General features: G+C 41.7%; 1 protein-coding gene across 2 annotated transcripts; it reads left to right on the forward strand.

Moving 5' to 3' along the window:
• Positions 1 to 2422: 2422 nt before the first annotated feature.
• On the forward strand, positions 2423 to 5599 carry LOC123762616 (uncharacterized). Of its 2 annotated transcripts, none has more exons than XM_045749227.2 (4): positions 2423 to 2577; positions 3940 to 4081; positions 4410 to 4529; positions 5200 to 5599. In XM_045749227.2, exons 1-4 carry the CDS (start codon positions 2534 to 2536, stop codon positions 5302 to 5304), a joined length of 411 nt encoding a protein of 136 aa, XP_045605183.2. In that variant the 5' UTR covers positions 2423 to 2533; the 3' UTR covers positions 5305 to 5599. The 2 variants fall into 2 exon arrangements, with proteins under 2 accessions (XP_045605183.2, XP_069188508.1); XM_069332407.1 differs by lacking the exon at positions 2423 to 2577 and adding an exon at positions 3053 to 3150.
• The last annotated feature ends 12043 nt before the right edge of the window (positions 5600 to 17642 follow it).

The raw sequence follows: 17642 nt of genomic DNA on the forward strand, positions 1-17642 counted from the left end.
TCATTACAGTGAGTGTTACCATAGTTGTACAATAACAGCAGTACTTGATTGTCAGTGATCGTTACAATGGTGACACTTGAGTTGTGTTACATGGGGCCCCGAGGGCAATAGCCTTTAAGCACATTAGGTAAGTAATTTGGAATGACTAGGAACTCTTAAGTACACATAGGCAAATTGTCTTCACTATGTACGAAATACGACGGTTTAAATGTATAATAGAAAACTACTAAGACTGGCCCCCAAGAGCTAGAACCTCTAAACAGGCTAAGCAAGTACACGGAAATGAGTAGGAACTCTTAAGTACTGTATACAGAGATTAATTATCTTTACTATGTACAAAATACGACAGTTTAAATATATAATGGAATCTACATGAGAATCTACAAAGACCGGGTCCCAAGCGTTAGAGTCTGTAAATGCATCTGTCTAGGCTCAGATAATTAGATAAGCTTTGCTTACTGACTTCGCGCATGCGCGTGATCACAACCATTCAGATTCCCTATTCCCACTCTCATTCTCTCAAATTCAAGGGTCTATCTATGTTGTCAAATACCCTACTATATCTCGCCTATGGTATCTGTGCCTGGGGATCTACAACCCTGAATTACCCTCGACCCCTAATTACCTGGCATAAATCAGCAGTTAGAAGTCACAAATTTCAGTCCAAGACAGCACTCGACCTTACTGAAATCACTGAATATTTTATCAAGTCACGGCCCCCCAGTTACAGCCCCACTCCTGTGCCAGAGCCCACTACGGGCTCACCATAGCCTGTGCTACTTGCAACATTTGTTCCGAGTAGCTGAATCTAAAACAACAAGAAGTCATAGCATATCCTCTCAGGTATCCTCTATATCTATTAAACTCCTCACTGCAATGCTAAGCCTGACGTTAAGCACTTCCTTGAGGACTAAAACGGAACATATGGGCACTGCATGACTAATCAAATATATTTTTAATATCCTTAAGGTGAGATTCAAGCAGAGCTGAAATGTTATGCAAATTAAGAGTCCCAGATTGTGGAATGACTTCCCCAAATGTAATTAAAAGCTGTACGTCTCTCAACCAGTTTGAAATATAAATACTAAGAAATATTTGCTTAGCATCATGCAAAAAAATTCACACATACTTTCTCATGAAAAAATATATTTTTGTATTTTGATTTTATTTTATATTTCATATAATAAAAATGTTTTCATATGCCTTCCACCAGAAAGCATCAAGTAATTAATATATATAATTTTCTAAATTACATAATCAAGTCATATATGTTCAGTACGTCCTCCTAAGGTTTCCTAACGTCAAGAAAACGGTCAGTCTAAAGTACCCTCTCCTAACCTACCAGAGGACCCAAAACAGAAAACGGGGCAGTACGTCACTTTTGCGAGCCGCTTTCATTTTCTAGTTCGACGGTTTTTGGCCTTATGTAATACATACGAGTGAAAAGCGGCGTTCTTTGTAGGAGGAGACGTTCATATGATAGATTACTTCTTAGTTAATGATAATTGTTTACCTCATTAAACCTACTAATTTAACTAATTTATTTTATGCTATACCCTAATCACTAAGAGTTCTAGTGACTTCAATAAAATACACCTGTGTATATTTTTGCAGTTATTAATGATGTTAAGTACTATTTCTGCACTCTTGCTAAAACTAAAGATTGTATAATGTAAGAGTCTTAAGCTTATTTATAATATATGTTCAAATCTCTCAATTAATTTTTTTTACCATATATAATTTATTTTAAAGTATTCTTTCCCTCTTGGCATTAATCCTTTCCTAATTCTTTATGTTTTGTCGTCCCTAATAGCTGTAAATTATTTGCTTTATTTCTGAAAAATTGATATATGTCGCTTTCTTCATGTTTAGACGGTAACTGTTTCTCCAGATGGTGAAGTGTGTGATCTTGGATTATTTTTTCAACAAGTTTTCCGACTTCTGATATCGAACTTATTAATCGATAATTACACGGAATAAATTTGTTTCCCATATTTTTATTTAATTTTAATACTGCGAATCAAAGACTGTACATTCAATTCTGAAGTATTTCTAGACATGTGAAAAATTATTTTTAGTGACGCCAGTTCATAGTTCTTATAAAGGCGACGTACCATCAATTACATAAAGTTGTCGTAGCTGACAAATAAAAATGCTGACAAAGGAAAAAGGAATAACATCGAAATCTTCTGTCAAATACCACTGGCTATATAATCCTAGTTAATGATGAAGCACATATACCAAGTCGCTGTTTTCCTCCAGTATTTGTGTCAAAAAATTCACAGACAAATTTGTCTTAATTATTTTGTGTACATTTTAAGAAGGACGTAGTTTAAGGGTTGGGGTGAACGGCTTGAGTAAAGGGGGTGGAAGGGGACGGAAAGTGGCGGGTCGGTGAAGTATTGCATCTTGAGTCTGGGAGCGACCAGGTGGCTGCCTCACCTCAGGACCTTGGACTGTTGCTTGGGTGGGCTGAGAGGCAGTATAAAGCTGCCTGCTGGAGGCTGCTCCTCACACAGCTTCTGCCAGCAAGATGAAGTGCCTCCTGGTCCTCCTCTCCCTCGCCGCCCTCACATGGTAACACTTTGACACAACCACATTACTGGTCCATTACTCAACTTGTTTTGTATTCCATAGCTAAACTGAACTTGGAAACATTGCAGTATTTCCAAATTATTTATTATTTATTAATATTATTGTAGTAAATAACTGAATTATATAACGATACCATCTCAAAGTAAACAATTATATTCATTTAGCTTGCGTGTGTGAAACAAAGCTCACGAATCATATTATGAAAACCAAGATGAAGGACACCTGTTACAACAGTTTAATAGAACTGTCGACCTCTTAAATTTGTATTCATATAAAATGTACTTACATAAATTACATAAATGCTTCTGTACTTCTTGTGTGATAATGAGACGTCTCTCTGAGAACAGAGAGACAGAAAAGGAACAGAGAGACAGAGTTTTTACGAGTCTCTTAAAGAACTGTTCAGGTGTGAGACTAAATGCCAAAACTCTGTTAACTCTTAGAGAACAACTGGAAAAGATCATCAAGGCAAATGGGGGGGGGGGGACCTTCGACAAGCCGCCGGCTTCCTGTCCTCGTCGAGGCCACTAGAGTTAGTGACTCGGGTAAATTCAGGTAAAGAACAAATCCAAAAGGGCCGTGATGAGGGTTCGAACATACGCCCGGGATGATCCCAGACGTAAGTTCGAACCTTCATCACGGCTCTTTGTGGATTTGTTCATTTGATTCATCACGCTATTGTGGTTTCTGTGTGTATCAGGTAAAGAACATAATGCTAAATAAATATCTAGGAACTAAAAACACAAGTTTTGGGAAGTGCTCCAAAATTAATGAAAACATATATAAACAAAAAATTCTTTAGGACGGACCTAAATGAATTAAGGGTTGATTACGAATTGCATTTCAATAGAACTAAAGATACAGTAGAACACTAGCGAACGAGAATAATAAACTTAAGAAATTTTCAAGCATTCTTAAGTCAAACTTCCTCAAACAACAATTTGAGTATTTTTCGTACCAACTCGTTCCAGGTGACCCCAGGTGCTGGTAACACTTATTCCAGGTGACCCCAGGTGCTGGTAACACTTATTCCAGGTGACCCCAGGTACTTGTAAACACTGGTATCAGATGACCCCAACAGTGTACTATTGTATCAACAGCCAGGTGACCCCAACAGTGTACTATTGTATCAACAGCCAGGTGACCCCAACAGTGTACTATTGTATCAACAGCCAGGTGACCCCAACAGTGTACTATTGTATCAACAGCCAGGTGACCCCAACAGTGTACTATTGTATCAACAGCCAGGTGACCCAACAGTGTACTATTGTATCAACAGCCAGGTGACCCCAACAGTGTACTATTGTATCAACAGCAAGGTAACCAACTGTTTCACATCAACAGGGCACAAGATTCCTTCGACTGCGAGTGTTCCGCGTTTGTTTCCCTTGGTGACAGTGAGGTTCCAGTCCTCGACTTCCCCACCACCACCATTGACGACTGTACAACGGACTATACAATCTGCTACGAACGATGCGCCAACGAGGTAAGACTCAGTAAGCCGGCCCCAAATACACAAACCTTCCATTGCCAATAACCAATGCGTGTTACCGGCTCTGATATTGATCGTGTAATATACTACACGATGACACCTCAAGGCGGTGGAATCGAACCCTCGTTCTGGGTTACCAAAGGCACACACCAGGAATATCAGGGTCATCAGAATATCAGGAATATGTATTTTGTCACATAATACTGATCGTTCTACAGTTATAATTCGAAATAATATATCTGTATATTTCAATATATAACGTGCATTATTATATCGATTAATTTAAATAATCTCTAAGGATAACAACGTTTGTGTGTTACAGTGGCAATTATTCACTGGAGACGGGACTCTGAACGTTCCCGGGCCGGATGGGGTTTTGGTCGGTCAACACATGTGTGACACCCTCAAGACTCACGGCTACACTGAACTTGGAGCACATGTAGTAAGTATTACACGGCTCACAATTACACAGCACTAATAACATAATTACACAGCAATAAAAACATACACAATTACACAGAACTAATAACATACACAGCGCTAATAACATACACAGCGCTAATAACATACACAGCACTAATAACATACACAGCACTAATAACATACACAGCGCTAATAACATACACAGAACTAATAACATACACAGCACTAATAACATACACAGCGCTAATAACATACACAGAACTAATAACATACACAGCACTAATAACATACACAGCACTAATAACATACACAGCACTAATAACATACACAGCACTAATAACATACACAGCACTAATAACATACACAGCACTAATAACATACACAGCACTAATAACATACACAGCACTAATAACATACACAGCACTAATAACATACACTAAACAAAACTGAAGCTAAAATTTGCCAAAGATATTAGTATTCAGTGAGTTGAGTATTATCCCTGTGATAAAGAGTCATGACAGGGACTCACGAGTCATGAGTCCCATTCCCCCCCCCCCCCATCCCATCCCAAATCCTTTTTCTGATCTCTTCCAAGTGCCATACAGTCGTAAGGGCTTGTTGCTTTCCCCTGAAAATTCCCTTCTCTTCATTGTGCAGGGTATTCCACCAATTGTTCGTGATCATTACAGGTGTACCTGTACTACCATGTCTGCGACGCAGGTCCCTGGATATTCACCGGTCAGTACAGCCATAGTAGTCTGTGTTGCACTAACGGTAACTACTACGACTGTTAAGTGACATCAGCTCATTGGGTGTCTCTAGAAGGTCGCAGAATCTGAACATCTTCAAGGGGGGAGGCTGTGAAACAGGCACTACTGCTGCTCCATCAATTCAAGCCAACTGTCTTTCTAGAACTCTTTACTTAACTTCCCAGCAGAAGAGGCTATCCTAACAGCTTCAGTTAACTAATTACCCCTATAACTACCTGCCTGAGGTGACAATAGAGTGGTCTTTTCACAGATAATGTCTATTTGTGGAAAGATAATGGCTACCCTTGTCACTGTATATAAATAAAGAATTAAAATATAATTTACGTAAAGAAATTTTATTTCATATTCACTTTCTAGTGCTTTCCAGACCAGAGTATCTGATGCTGTATGGCGCGAGTTGTGTGGGAAAATCTGACTCCAATATTTGTAATTAAAATGAAAGGACTTCAATAGCTACGAAGGACCACCACTTTTTGAGAAAAAATGGAAAACAAAAATGATCAAGTGAATTAATTTGATACCAAGAACTAGTGTCCTATGGAGCTTAATGGGACTGTATTTATCATGAAATAAGAGTCAGATTAACTTTCACAATTTGAGGGGTACGAGCGCTAGGATATAATTAAGTCTTAGCACCAATAATCTAATGCTGGCTCAACCGTCAGAAAGAAAACGTGTATGTAAATTCAAATCATAGTTCATACACATAGAATCAAATGAAATGGAGTTAGTAAATAGTATAACGTTCATAAATGACAAGTAAATGGCAATTTGAAAAGAAATCATTCATGTAACTAGATGTTAGTATATCTAATACTACACTACTAGAAAAATAATGTCAGCTTAGCTGTTCGACTGGACTAGTTGGAAAAGTGCGGGGTGATAACGACAGCACACTTGTTACAAGGCGATGTCCAGCAACCACATGGAACGAAAGTAATTCTTCTCTTTCACGCCGCTTCCAGTCAAGCTGAAAGGCAGATTAAATATAAAGGTTGTCTAGACTATAGTTAATAATATCACTATTTCTGATTGAAAAGTGGGAATCTAGACTTAATTAAACTAACTTTGTTGATGGTGTTGTCGCGTGGCATAAAAAAACGAGCAACTTACACATGAAAAATTATCAAGTGCACTTCTATAACAAAAAATCAGTAGGAACTGGGAATTATGCTCACCCGGAATTGTGTTGAATGCAGATGTAGATCTCCACGAACTCTGACACCCGCTGATGCAAGGATGACGTGACTATGAGTCGTTAAGTAGGAGCCCACGCTTCCATGTAATGGCGTCGGAGAAGTAAGAGGCGCTCTCTTTCCTCCCTCTTCCGATTGCGCATGCTCGGCTCTCGGTAGGTACCTCGAGCGTAAATGAATTTATACATTTCGGAATTGACTAGGGAAGGAAGAGATTGTGACGAGTATTTATGTCACGTTTAAGTCTTTCATGTTATAATATAACCTCTCGTAGCGTAAGTCGGGTTATTAAAGCTACGTAAATAAATGTGGAATATAAAGTGGAATTATTTTACATTTTAATAATTTCCACTGGAGTGTTTAATTTCAACTAAATAAGGGAGTTCCAGTAAGCAGCAATGTGCTACGAAAATATACTTATTAGTAAGCAATTATCCTTAGTAAAGGAAGTGATAAACTGGACTCTGTTTTAAGTCTCTTGTTGAGCTTGTTTGACCCAATATTTGATGGAACTAGGAAATCGATACTTGATCCCTATCTTGTTGATGAAATCAAATACCATTTCGGTAACTCTTAACAGTTTACCTAAATTGGAATAACAATGAGGATTGATAGCTAAAGTTCAAGGGGGCTCTGGATCCACAACAGGAGTAGTGGTATTGGTCACAATGACTTGTGGCTTTTGTTGGGGCCACTGACCACTAACTAGCCATTGGGATCCATTAAACCACATCTCGGTTTTAACTAATTATTTTACAGTCAAACCTCTGGATAAGTAGTCAGCTGGATTGTCCTTGGTGGGGACATGTCTCAACAACTTGTAACCAGCAGACAGTTCTCAAATTTCCCTTACTCGATTGCTGACGTTGGGAGTTTTGTTGTTGTCGTTTTTTACCCACTGTAATACTGCTTTATTGTCTGACCACACTACTATTTCACCAAAGTGAATATTACTGAGTGTTTTGATCAGGCAATGAGCCAGTCTTACACCTACTAATAAGGCAGTTAATTCCATTTGGGGTAATGACCTCATTTTAATCTGGGGTACCCTAGCCTTTTGTTTTCAGGGATATTCCTGCGCGGGCCCTAAGCCACTGGCTAAGTGTTGCTTGTTTCTGTTTTACTTGGGCGGAGTATGAGTATTTATGACTCGTATGGTCGCTTCAGTAAGATTTTGCCTATGTGTTTAACAACTTCCTCTGCTCTGTTGAATCTAAGTTGAAATCTTAATGGGTTTGTAACTGTGTTAGATAATGTTCCAGTGGTCTATCGGGCACTTCTCCACAGTGTTGACATTTCCTCTCATCTTCTGGAACTTGTAAGCCTATGTCCCATGCACATGGGTATCCAAGCCTGATACGATGTAAGTGCACTTCTGTTGCTCTACTGCTCCCTTTCATCAAACTAAGTGGTTCGTAGTTGGTTGAATTCTTGTACCAACCCGCAGATCCTGATGTTGCAACTGCTGTGTTGTGGTCACTGTACATCTTTTGCATTGCTCTGTTTCTAATTACTTTCTTAATCTGTGATAGACTCTGTGGTATGTAGATGTCTACATTTCTTCTCTTAGTTGCAAGTTTTGCCGGACGGAATCTCACCATAGGTATTGAAAGATTTTTTTTTTTGCAGGGATATTCCTGCGCGGGCCCTAAGCCTCTGGCTGGCTTTGAAAGAGTGTGCAGGAGCACTTTGTTTGCCACTCTCCATAGTGTATAGTAGGTCACTGGAAACGGGAGACCTACCAGAAATATGGAAGACGGCTAATGCAGTCCCAGTATACAAAAAGGGTGACAGACAAGAGGCACTGAACTACAGGCCAGTGTCCTTAACTTGTATACCATGCAAGGTGATGGAGAAGATCGTGAGAAAAAACCTAGCAACACATCTGGAGAGAAGGGACTTCGTGACAACCCATCAACCTGGGTTCAGGGAGGGTAAATCTTGCCTTACAGGCATAATAGAATTCTACGATGAGGTGACAAAGATTAAGCAAGAAAGAGAAGGATGGGCGGACTGCATTTTTTTGGACTGTCGGAAAGCCTTTGACACAGTACCCCTTAAAAGGCTGATGCATAAGCTGGAGAAACAGGCAGGAGTAACTGGTAGAGTGCTCCAGTGGATAAGGGGAGTACCTAAGCAATAGGAAGTAGAGAGTTACAGTGAGGGGGCGAGACCTCAGATTAGCGTGAAGTCACCAGTGGAGTCCCACAGGGCTCGGTATCAGACCTATCCTGTTGTTTATATACGTAAATGATCTCCTAGAGGGTATAGACTCATTACTCTCAATGTTTGCTGACGACGCCAAAATTATGAGAACGATTAAGACAGAGGAGGACAGCTTGAGGCTTCAAGAAGACCTGGACAAGCTGCAGGAATGGTCGAACAAATGGTTGTTAGAGTATAACCCAAGCAAATGTAATGTAATGAAGATAGGTGTAGGGAGCAGGAGACCAGATACAAGGTATCATTTGGGAGATGAACTACTTCAAGAGTCAGAGAGAGAGAGAAAGACCTGGGGATTGATGTCACGCCAGACCTGTCCCCTGAAGCTCATATCAAGAGGATAACATCAGCGGCATATGCCAGGTTGGCTAACATAAGAACATCCTTTAGAAACTTGTGTAAGGAATCTTTCAGAACATTATATACCACATATGTCTGACCAATCCTGGATTATGCGGCTCCAGCAAGGAGTCCATATCTAGTCAAGCATAAGACTAAACTAGAAAATGTTCAAAGGTTTGCCACCAGACTAGTACCCGAACTGAGGGGTATGAGCTACGAGGAGAGACTACGGGAATTAAACCTCACGTCACTGGGAGACAGAAGACTTAGAGGGGACATGATCACCACATACACTATTCTAAGATTAATTGATAGGATAGAAGAAGACAGCCTATTTAACACAAGGGGCACACGCACTAGGGGACACAGGTGGAAATTGAGTGCTCAAATGAGCCATACAGACGTTAGAAAGAATTTTTTCAGTGTCAGAGTAGTAGACAAATGGAATGCATTAGGAAGTGATGTGGTGGAGGCTGACTCCATACACATCTTCAAGTGTAGATATGATAGAGCCCAGTAGGCTCAGGAACCTGTACATCAGTTGATTAACGGTTGAGAGGCGGGACCAAAGAGCCAAAGCTCAACCCTCTGACACTGAAAAAAGTTCTTTCCAACGTCCCTGTGGCTCATGTGGGTACTCAGTTTCCACCTGTGTCCCCTTGTTCGCGTCCCACCAGTGTTGAATAGTTTATCCTTGTCTACCCGGTCGATTCCTCTGAGGATTTTATAGGTAGTGATCATGTCTCCCCTTACTCTTCTGTCTTCCAGAGGCGTAAGGTGCATTTCCCGCAGCCTTTCCTCGTAACTCATGCCTCTTAGTTCTAGGACTAGTCTAGTGGCATACCATTAAACTTTTTCCAGCTTCGTCTTGTGCTTGACAAGGTACGGGCTCCATGTTGGGGCCGCATACTCCAGGATTGGTCTTACATATGTGGTATACAAGGTTCTGAATGATTCCTTACACAGGTTCCTGAAGGCAGTTCTGATGTTAGCCAGCCTCGCATACGCCGTCGATGTAATACTTTTTATGTGGGTTTCAGGAGACAAGTTTGGCATGATATCAACGCCTAGATCTTTCTCTCTGTCCGTTTCATGAAGAACTTCATCTCCCATTCGGTATCCTGTTTCTGGCCTCCTGTTTCCACTGCCTAGTTTCATTACCTTATATTTACTCGGGTTGAACTGTAGTAGCCATTTGTTGGACCATTCATTCAGTTTGTCAAGATCATCTTGTAGCCTCATATTATCATCCTCTGACTTAATCCTCCTCATAATTTTTGCATTATCAGCAAACATTGAGAAGAACGAGTGTATACCTTTTGGGAGATCATTTGCATATATCAGAAACAGTATAGGTCCAAGGACTGACCCCTGCGGGACTCCACTGGTGACATTCCGCCAGTCTGAGACCTAGCCCCTCACAGTGACTCGCTGTCTTATGTTGCTTAGGTACTCCCTTATCCAATGGAGTACCTTCCCTTTCACTCCTGCCTGCTTCTCCAGCTTGTGCACTAGTCTCTTATGTGGTTCTGTGTCAAAGGCTTTCTTGTAATCCAAAAATATGCAGTCTGCCCACCTCTCTCTTTCTTGCCGGATTTTGTTGCCTAGTCATAAAATTCAATTAATCCTGTGAGGCACGACTTGCCATCCCTAAACCCATGCTGATATTTGTGTTACAAAGTTCTTTCGCTCCAGATTTTCCACTAGCTTTTTTCGCACAATCTTCTCCATCAACTTGCATGGTATGCAAGTTAGGGACACTGGTCTGTAGTTTAGTGTCTCCTGCCTATCCCCCTTTTTGTATATCGGGACTACATTATCAGTCTTCCAAATTTTTGGCAGCTCCTCTATTACCAGTAATTTGTTAAACACTATGGAGAGTAGCAGGCACAGTGCTTCTGCTGCTTCCTTTAGGATCCATGGCGAGATTCCATCCGGGCCTATAGCGTTTGTCACATCAAACTTCTTCCAAAAAAGAAGTAAAAGCTTCCAAGCACAATCGACTTGAGAATGGTCCAGGACGGACCGAAACGTCGTCGTCCCTTCACCTTATAGTGTGTGGTCTGGTCAACTTACTTTAGCCACGTTATTGTGACTCATCGCCTACTTCCTTATATCCCCACTGGTAATCCCAAACTCCTCTAGTGGTTATCTTGAAGTTATCTTGAGGTTATCTTGAGATGATTTCGGGGCTTAGCGTCCCCCGCGGCTCGGTTCTCGACCAGGTATAGAAGCATCTATCTTGAGGTTATCTTGAGATGATTTCGGGGCTTTTTTAGTGTCCCCGCGGCCCGGTCCTCGATCAGGCCTCCAACCCCTGGAAGCAGCCCGTGACAGCTGACTAACACCCAGGTACCTATTTTACTGCTAGGTAACAGGGGCATAGGGTGAAAGAAACTCTGCCCATTGTTTCTCGCCGGCGCCTGGGATCGAACCCAGGACTACAGGATCACAAGTCCAGCGTGATGTCCGCTCGGCCATCTGCTCCCCAGGCCTCCTTTTTATTCACACATCCCCAGGAAGCAGCCCATAGCAGCTCTCTAACTCCCAGGTACCTATTTACTGCTAGATGAACAGGAGCATCAGGGTGAAAGAAGCCTCCACCGGAGATCTAACCCGGAACCTCAGGACTACGAATCCGAAGCGCTGTCCTCCCAGCTATCAGGCGCCTGGTACCTGGTTATCTATTCGTTCTCTGATATCTGGAAAGTCTCCTTACTCTAATGTGAAGATCTCCAGAAATTTCTTATTGAGTTCCTCAGATACTTAGTTATCGTTTGTGGTGAATCTGTCTGCCCTTATCCTGAGTTTCATTACCTGTTCCTTCCCCTAATTATACCCGTTTGAGGGTGTTAATGTAGGCTTCTGAAGGCCTTGCAATGGTATGTTAATGTAGGCTCAATGAGACCTGTTAGGGTGTGTAAGTGGAAGCTTATGAAGACTTTGAAATGTGCCAAATGTAAGTCTCAATAGACCTTCTGGGGTGAATAAATAGAAAGCTTTCGAGACTGATTTCTTTACAATTTTTTCACTGTCATCGTTACACAGTCTTCCACTAATTATTCATCGTCATCGTTACACAGTGTTCCCCTAGTTATTCATCGTCATCGTTACACAGTCTTCCACTATCTCTGAGAGTGGGAAGGCAACAGCCCGGAGCAGAGTATAGGGCAGAAAGAGTTGAGAGATATCACCTGGTTCATTCTACTATATCTTATCACTTAACGTCACAGTTGTTGTTGTTGTTGCTTTAGATTCAGCTACTCGGAACAAAAGTACCAAGTTTCACGGGCTATGGTTAGCCCGAAGTGGACTTGTGTATCACAGAGTCTTCAGTAAATCATCAACAGTGTATACAAACTAAGTTAGTATTGGACGCACACTAGTGGAGGAAGCAATGAAGGCATACTAGGGAGAGGAAGTAATGAAAGCATACTAGGGAGAGGAAGTAATGAAGGCATACTAGGGAGAGGAAGTAATGAAGGCATACTAGGGAGAGGAAGTAATGAAGGCATACTAGGGAGAGGAAGTAATGAAGGCATACTAGGGAGAGGAAGTAATGAAGGCATACTAGGGAGAGGAAGTAATGAAGGCATACTAGGGAGAGGAAGTAGAGGAAGCCCAGTAGGGAGGGAACTATTTGAGAATACCAGATAGTTAAGAAAAGGTCTGGAGATAGGTCAGAGGCGGGGGCCAATAACTACATTAGAGTTGGGGTCAGGGTATTAATTTAGCCACTACAAACACATTCACTCATCGGTATTGAAATAAATCAGACCACAACACCCACCAATAGGGAATTCCTTTTTTGGCGCAGTGGTAATACACTTGCCCTGCGCTTTACGAGCGATTAGGTCTAGATTCGTATCCTCGCCAGAAAGGCTTGACTAGGCATCAATTCTTAGCTTAAGCAGAGAGTGGCGTTAGGAAGTCTTCGTTTTGGAGTGTCACGAAAGACTTAGGAAGATTTTAACAAGACCTTCTACAGCTTTCGTGAAGACCAACTCATTCGTCGCGTTGGAGGATGAGTGGTGTAGGGAGACTGCAGTCCACCCGAAAGGCAAGGCAATGAAGGGAGCGCCGGTATGAGACGTTAGCGAATTTTGGTTGTGAATGATTCCCAGGTGAGGTATTTGGATAGAACTCTTTTTGCCAGAGATAAGGGGAAATAGGTGAAGGGTTTGTTATCCGGTTTGGGTTTGCTGTCCAGAAGCTGGAACAGGAGATATTGCAAACAGTATGAATTATACTATGGCTGGAAACGGGAACAAACCCGCTATTTGTAACAGTTCCGGTGGAATTGAAGTAGGACGAGTTAGAAGTGAAGCAATAATTTAGAGGTTTAAGACAGCCATCGAATTTGTTAGGAGCCAGGGAGGGATTCCGAGTATGTGTGCCATTCTTCCAAGAAAGGGAGTTGGAAATGAATACTGTAGTTGTCTAGGGCACTTGGTGTCATTGCCGACTGGACAAATATTGAAAATCAAATCAAATATTTGAAAAATCAAATATCATTCACTGATAACTGGGAACACGTCTATGGAAGGAATGATACGTATGCTCGGGATGGGGTCATTTATCTAGGGGTGGGGTTGTTGCTTTCGCAAAGTCGTAGGAATATATGGCTGGAGGCAGGGCCGTCTTAACAGCATTATGGGCCCCTGGGCACACCAGTGTGCTGGGGCTCTTACGACAACTACTCACAAGGAATAAAAAGTAAATGGTCGAAAATATTAAACATATATTTATTTTATTGGCCCTTCAACAAAACTGGTGTTAAAACATTACAAAAAATGCCTTTGAGCAGCAACTAATCAACATGATAAACATTTGAACAATACACAAGGCTTGAAAAACACAACAATACTCAGCAAGCTACACAGATTAGATGGCACAGTATGAAATTACTACGAACTTCTTATTATAACAAGCATTTGCAGCATTTCTTTTCAGAGAATTGCCTTATTATTGGCTTAAAGTTCTCAGGATGTCATTTTCAGGGTGTCATCTTGATAAAGTCTTCAGGATGTTATTTTCCATTCACATGAGTAACAGGCAATTCAAACGATGCTGCCCCATTGTGCTGCGAAGCACATTTTCTTTATAAGTTTCAATCTATAAAAGGGACGTTCTCCTGTACAGTTAGTGACCATCATGCACATGAGAGTGCAATTTCAACATTCGGGAATACAGATTTCAAATTGTCCGAAATTATTTTTCTGTACAGTGCAGGGAGAGTCTAACAATTTTCATCAAGAGTCATGTAGTGCTTGAGATGCTTTCATTCACTTAAAAGGTCATCATAATTCAGGTCTTTGTAATACATATTACCCAGATGTTCACACTTTTTTCTCAGTGCATCAGGAACAATGGGTTTAAATTCACTGAACAAAGAAAACAGATTTCCAATCTGTGAATAAACCTCTGAACTTTTTGTCAGTTCAAAGATTAGATTGTCCAGAATAGGGAGGAAAGTTTCCACCTTAAATTTTTCGGTTTTAATTCATGAGAAGTACCTCTTCTGCTGAGCCATCATGTATACTACAACGCATACTTCGTTTTCGTTCTCGTTTTTTTCCGCACCCTGTAATCTGTATCCGGACACATACTCCTGGCTTTGAATTCATACTCACTAAATTTGTCTCTAGTTTCCTGAAGATAGATTTTCATAGACTCAAGAGATTCGTGGCAACAAGGATTTTCACATCCTTTGATTGCAGGAGCTTGTTTGTTTTGTTCATTCTATCTAACATGTCATTCCAAAGAATTGTGAGAAAGATTGTTTCTAGGTTTTCCATTTTTTTGCTCAATCCTTCTGCCTCTCGCCTTGTATTCACTTGACATTCACATTGTCAGCTGATAGAGAATCCAGTGCATGTTGTATCTTTTCGAACCCCCCCATACAGTGTTATACTCTACTCATCTCACCTTGGGGATACTCCTTCACCATCCGGTGTTACTTTGTCCTCCTGAGTGGCTTTGGTTCTGTCCACTGGTGTTGGAGCTTCTCTGCACAGGCACACCACCTGCACTATGCTGTGTCTGGCTGGACTCATAACTTTGTTGTCCATGCTTGGTTACTCGCTTGTCTCCGGCAGGTGGACTCTGGAACTTTCTTTCACAGTTTGGGGCTAACCTGCTTATTTATCTGTCTGCCAAAATGTTTCTCACCCCAGGCTCCACTGAGTCTGATATAGTTCCGTCTCATATCGCTTTTCAATCTGCTTTCCCTCAAGCTCCGATAGGCTTCCGTAATCATATCTTCCCTATCTGCTGCATCTCTCACATTCCTCACTCCTGCCTCTTGGATTTTGGATTTCATAACGGGGCGTGCATTCTTTCTAGAAACTTCTCCATTATCATCAACTGTTTCAAATCATTATACGATTCCACCCTGACAGCTTTTATCCATCTCTGGAAACGCCTTTCCAGGTCCCACGCTTTCTCAGCGAAAATATTTACTGGAACCTTAATCATCTCTTGGAAATGCTTTCTGTAAGCTTCAGGAGTCAACAAGAACGAACGCATAACGCTGGTTTTCACAGTCCAGTAATCTTGGCATTCCCTCAAAGACAACTGGGTATATGTGCCTCTCTGGCAGCGCCGGTCAACCTTAACTTGACCAATTGGGCCCACTTCTCTTGTGGCCACTGTTTGATATTGGCTACTTTCTTAAAGTGTTCAAAGAAGCTTTCCGACTCCTCTGGCACAAACAGTGGAATATCCTTCGCCCTAACTCTGTTATCTGGTGGTTGAGACACGGTGGTCTTCTCTGGCGACCCACATTCAATCCTCTGCTCCACCGAAGCTCTACTTGCTTCTATCTCCATTTGTCTAGTTTTCTCTCTTTCCTTTTCCTGTTCTACCTCCAGTTCTCGTACTCTAGTTTTCTCTTTTTCTCTCTCTACCTCTAAGTCTAGTTTAGCTTTCTCTTTTTCTGCTTCATTTTTTTATCTGCAGTTCCAGCCTCAACTTCTCTAGTTGGGACTGCCTCTCTTTGTCCTCTCGTTCCTCTTGGCGCACTAGCTGGAAACTTTCCAAGGTCCTGTTCCGGCTACTTCTGCTACTGCAGCTACTCCTACTACTCCTTTTTTTATCCTTGGGACCTCACATCATTCTGTCCATCATCTCCTTTCCGCCTTCGGCTCCTTTCTGGACACCTTGCTGTACCACTTCATTCCTAGCTCTCAACTGTCTAAGGATCTCCTCCTTCATTCCTACCACTTTGGATGACTTCACCTTGACACCACATTTCTCTGCAATTTGTCTTAACTGCTCTTTTGTGCACCCTTCTAAATCCTCAGGCTTGTCTGACTCTACAAATGCTTGTACCTTCTACATCTTGTCCTGTGAGTCTTTCTGAGAGAAAGAGAAAATCTACCTGCAGTAACCCGTACTATTAACAGCTGCTATGGGAATGTCAGTTCACTCTCCTGGTCAGGGTATGGGTGTGTCAATTGAATCCCGGACAGGCCCCGAAATCTATTAGGGGTTGGAGATTTAATATCACTTGGTTATTGAACCATACTGATACTTGCTTACCCGACGAACAGAGACCCCAACCACTCCCTGATAAAAATACGCCCGACTGCAGCAACCACACTCCCGTTGCTGTCATTCGACCAGGAATGAGCACTGAAGTGCTTGCAATTAGGTGGGAGATCACCCTGTAATTGTCTTGCTCTTGGAGAGGGGTTCAGCATCACCTTTATTCGAGGGTGCAGCTCCAGACTGGCCTAGTTGTCATGAGTATACACCCACTCGAACCACTGTGACTTCCCCACACTCTCCTTATTATGGGATGATCTCTTAAATCCCCCTTTATGAGTTATTGACCTCTGTCACCCAATTTGCAACCGTGTCTTTCTCTCTCTCTCTCTCTCTCGCTGTCCATCCAGGAAGCCTCACCAGGACAAGAGCAAAATCCAGCTGTAAACAAAAAAACATTTATTACATAAAGACATAGACAAAAGAATATATAAAAGTAATATTACGGCACTCCAAGATGGCGTTACTCTCAGACATCCAACAAAATCACATCGGGGCTGCCTCTCACAGCTTCTCTCCTCGTGACTTGAGCACACAAAGTCGTCTAGCAGGCTCCACACAGAAATACCTGTTTACTCTCCTTCACTCGAGGATATAACACATTAGAGTTCCACACAGGCACGACCACCACTAGGCTTCAGGCCGCTTCTAATCTTTATAATCTGAGAAATGATGTACGCCGTGTCCTCAGCAGCTTCCTCGCCAATAATACACTGTAGCCTTCACTCAAACACTTTATCCAGAACAGTATTCGTCTATATTCCCAGGACACAGTGACACACATCCGTTGCTGACGACTGTGTCAACTAAAGTGAAGTGTTACGATGTCCACCAGTGTCACGTCACGTCATAAAATGTCGACATCCTATTCCCACTTTTACAAGATGCTCATCCTCTGCTTGAACTCTTTCAAGTCACTCACTGATGTTTACTTAATATATTTCCATCCTCTGACCTCCTAATTTCTGGTCAGGTAAGCAGAATAACTCTCACTTGGTAGACTCACTTCACTAGGCTATCATCAATCCTATCACATCCTTGAAGTGATTGGCT

This window comes from Procambarus clarkii, chromosome 27 (genome assembly GCF_040958095.1).
Source record: "Procambarus clarkii isolate CNS0578487 chromosome 27, FALCON_Pclarkii_2.0, whole genome shotgun sequence".
NCBI classification, from domain to species: domain Eukaryota; kingdom Metazoa; phylum Arthropoda; class Malacostraca; order Decapoda; family Cambaridae; genus Procambarus; species Procambarus clarkii.

Bases quoted from the DNA above. Each gene is read 5' to 3' on its own strand.
- LOC123762616 (XM_069332407.1), top strand. From the start codon at position 3,068: ATGGGGGGGGGGGGACCTTCGACAAGCCGCCGGCTTCCTGTCCTCGTC. The intron at 3,151-3,939 runs GTAAAGAACAAA...TCACATCAACAG, and splicing joins AGTGACTCGGGTAAATTCAG to GGCACAAGATTCCTTCGACT. The intron at 4,530-5,199 runs GTAAGTATTACA...TGATCATTACAG, and splicing joins CTGAACTTGGAGCACATGTA to GTGTACCTGTACTACCATGT.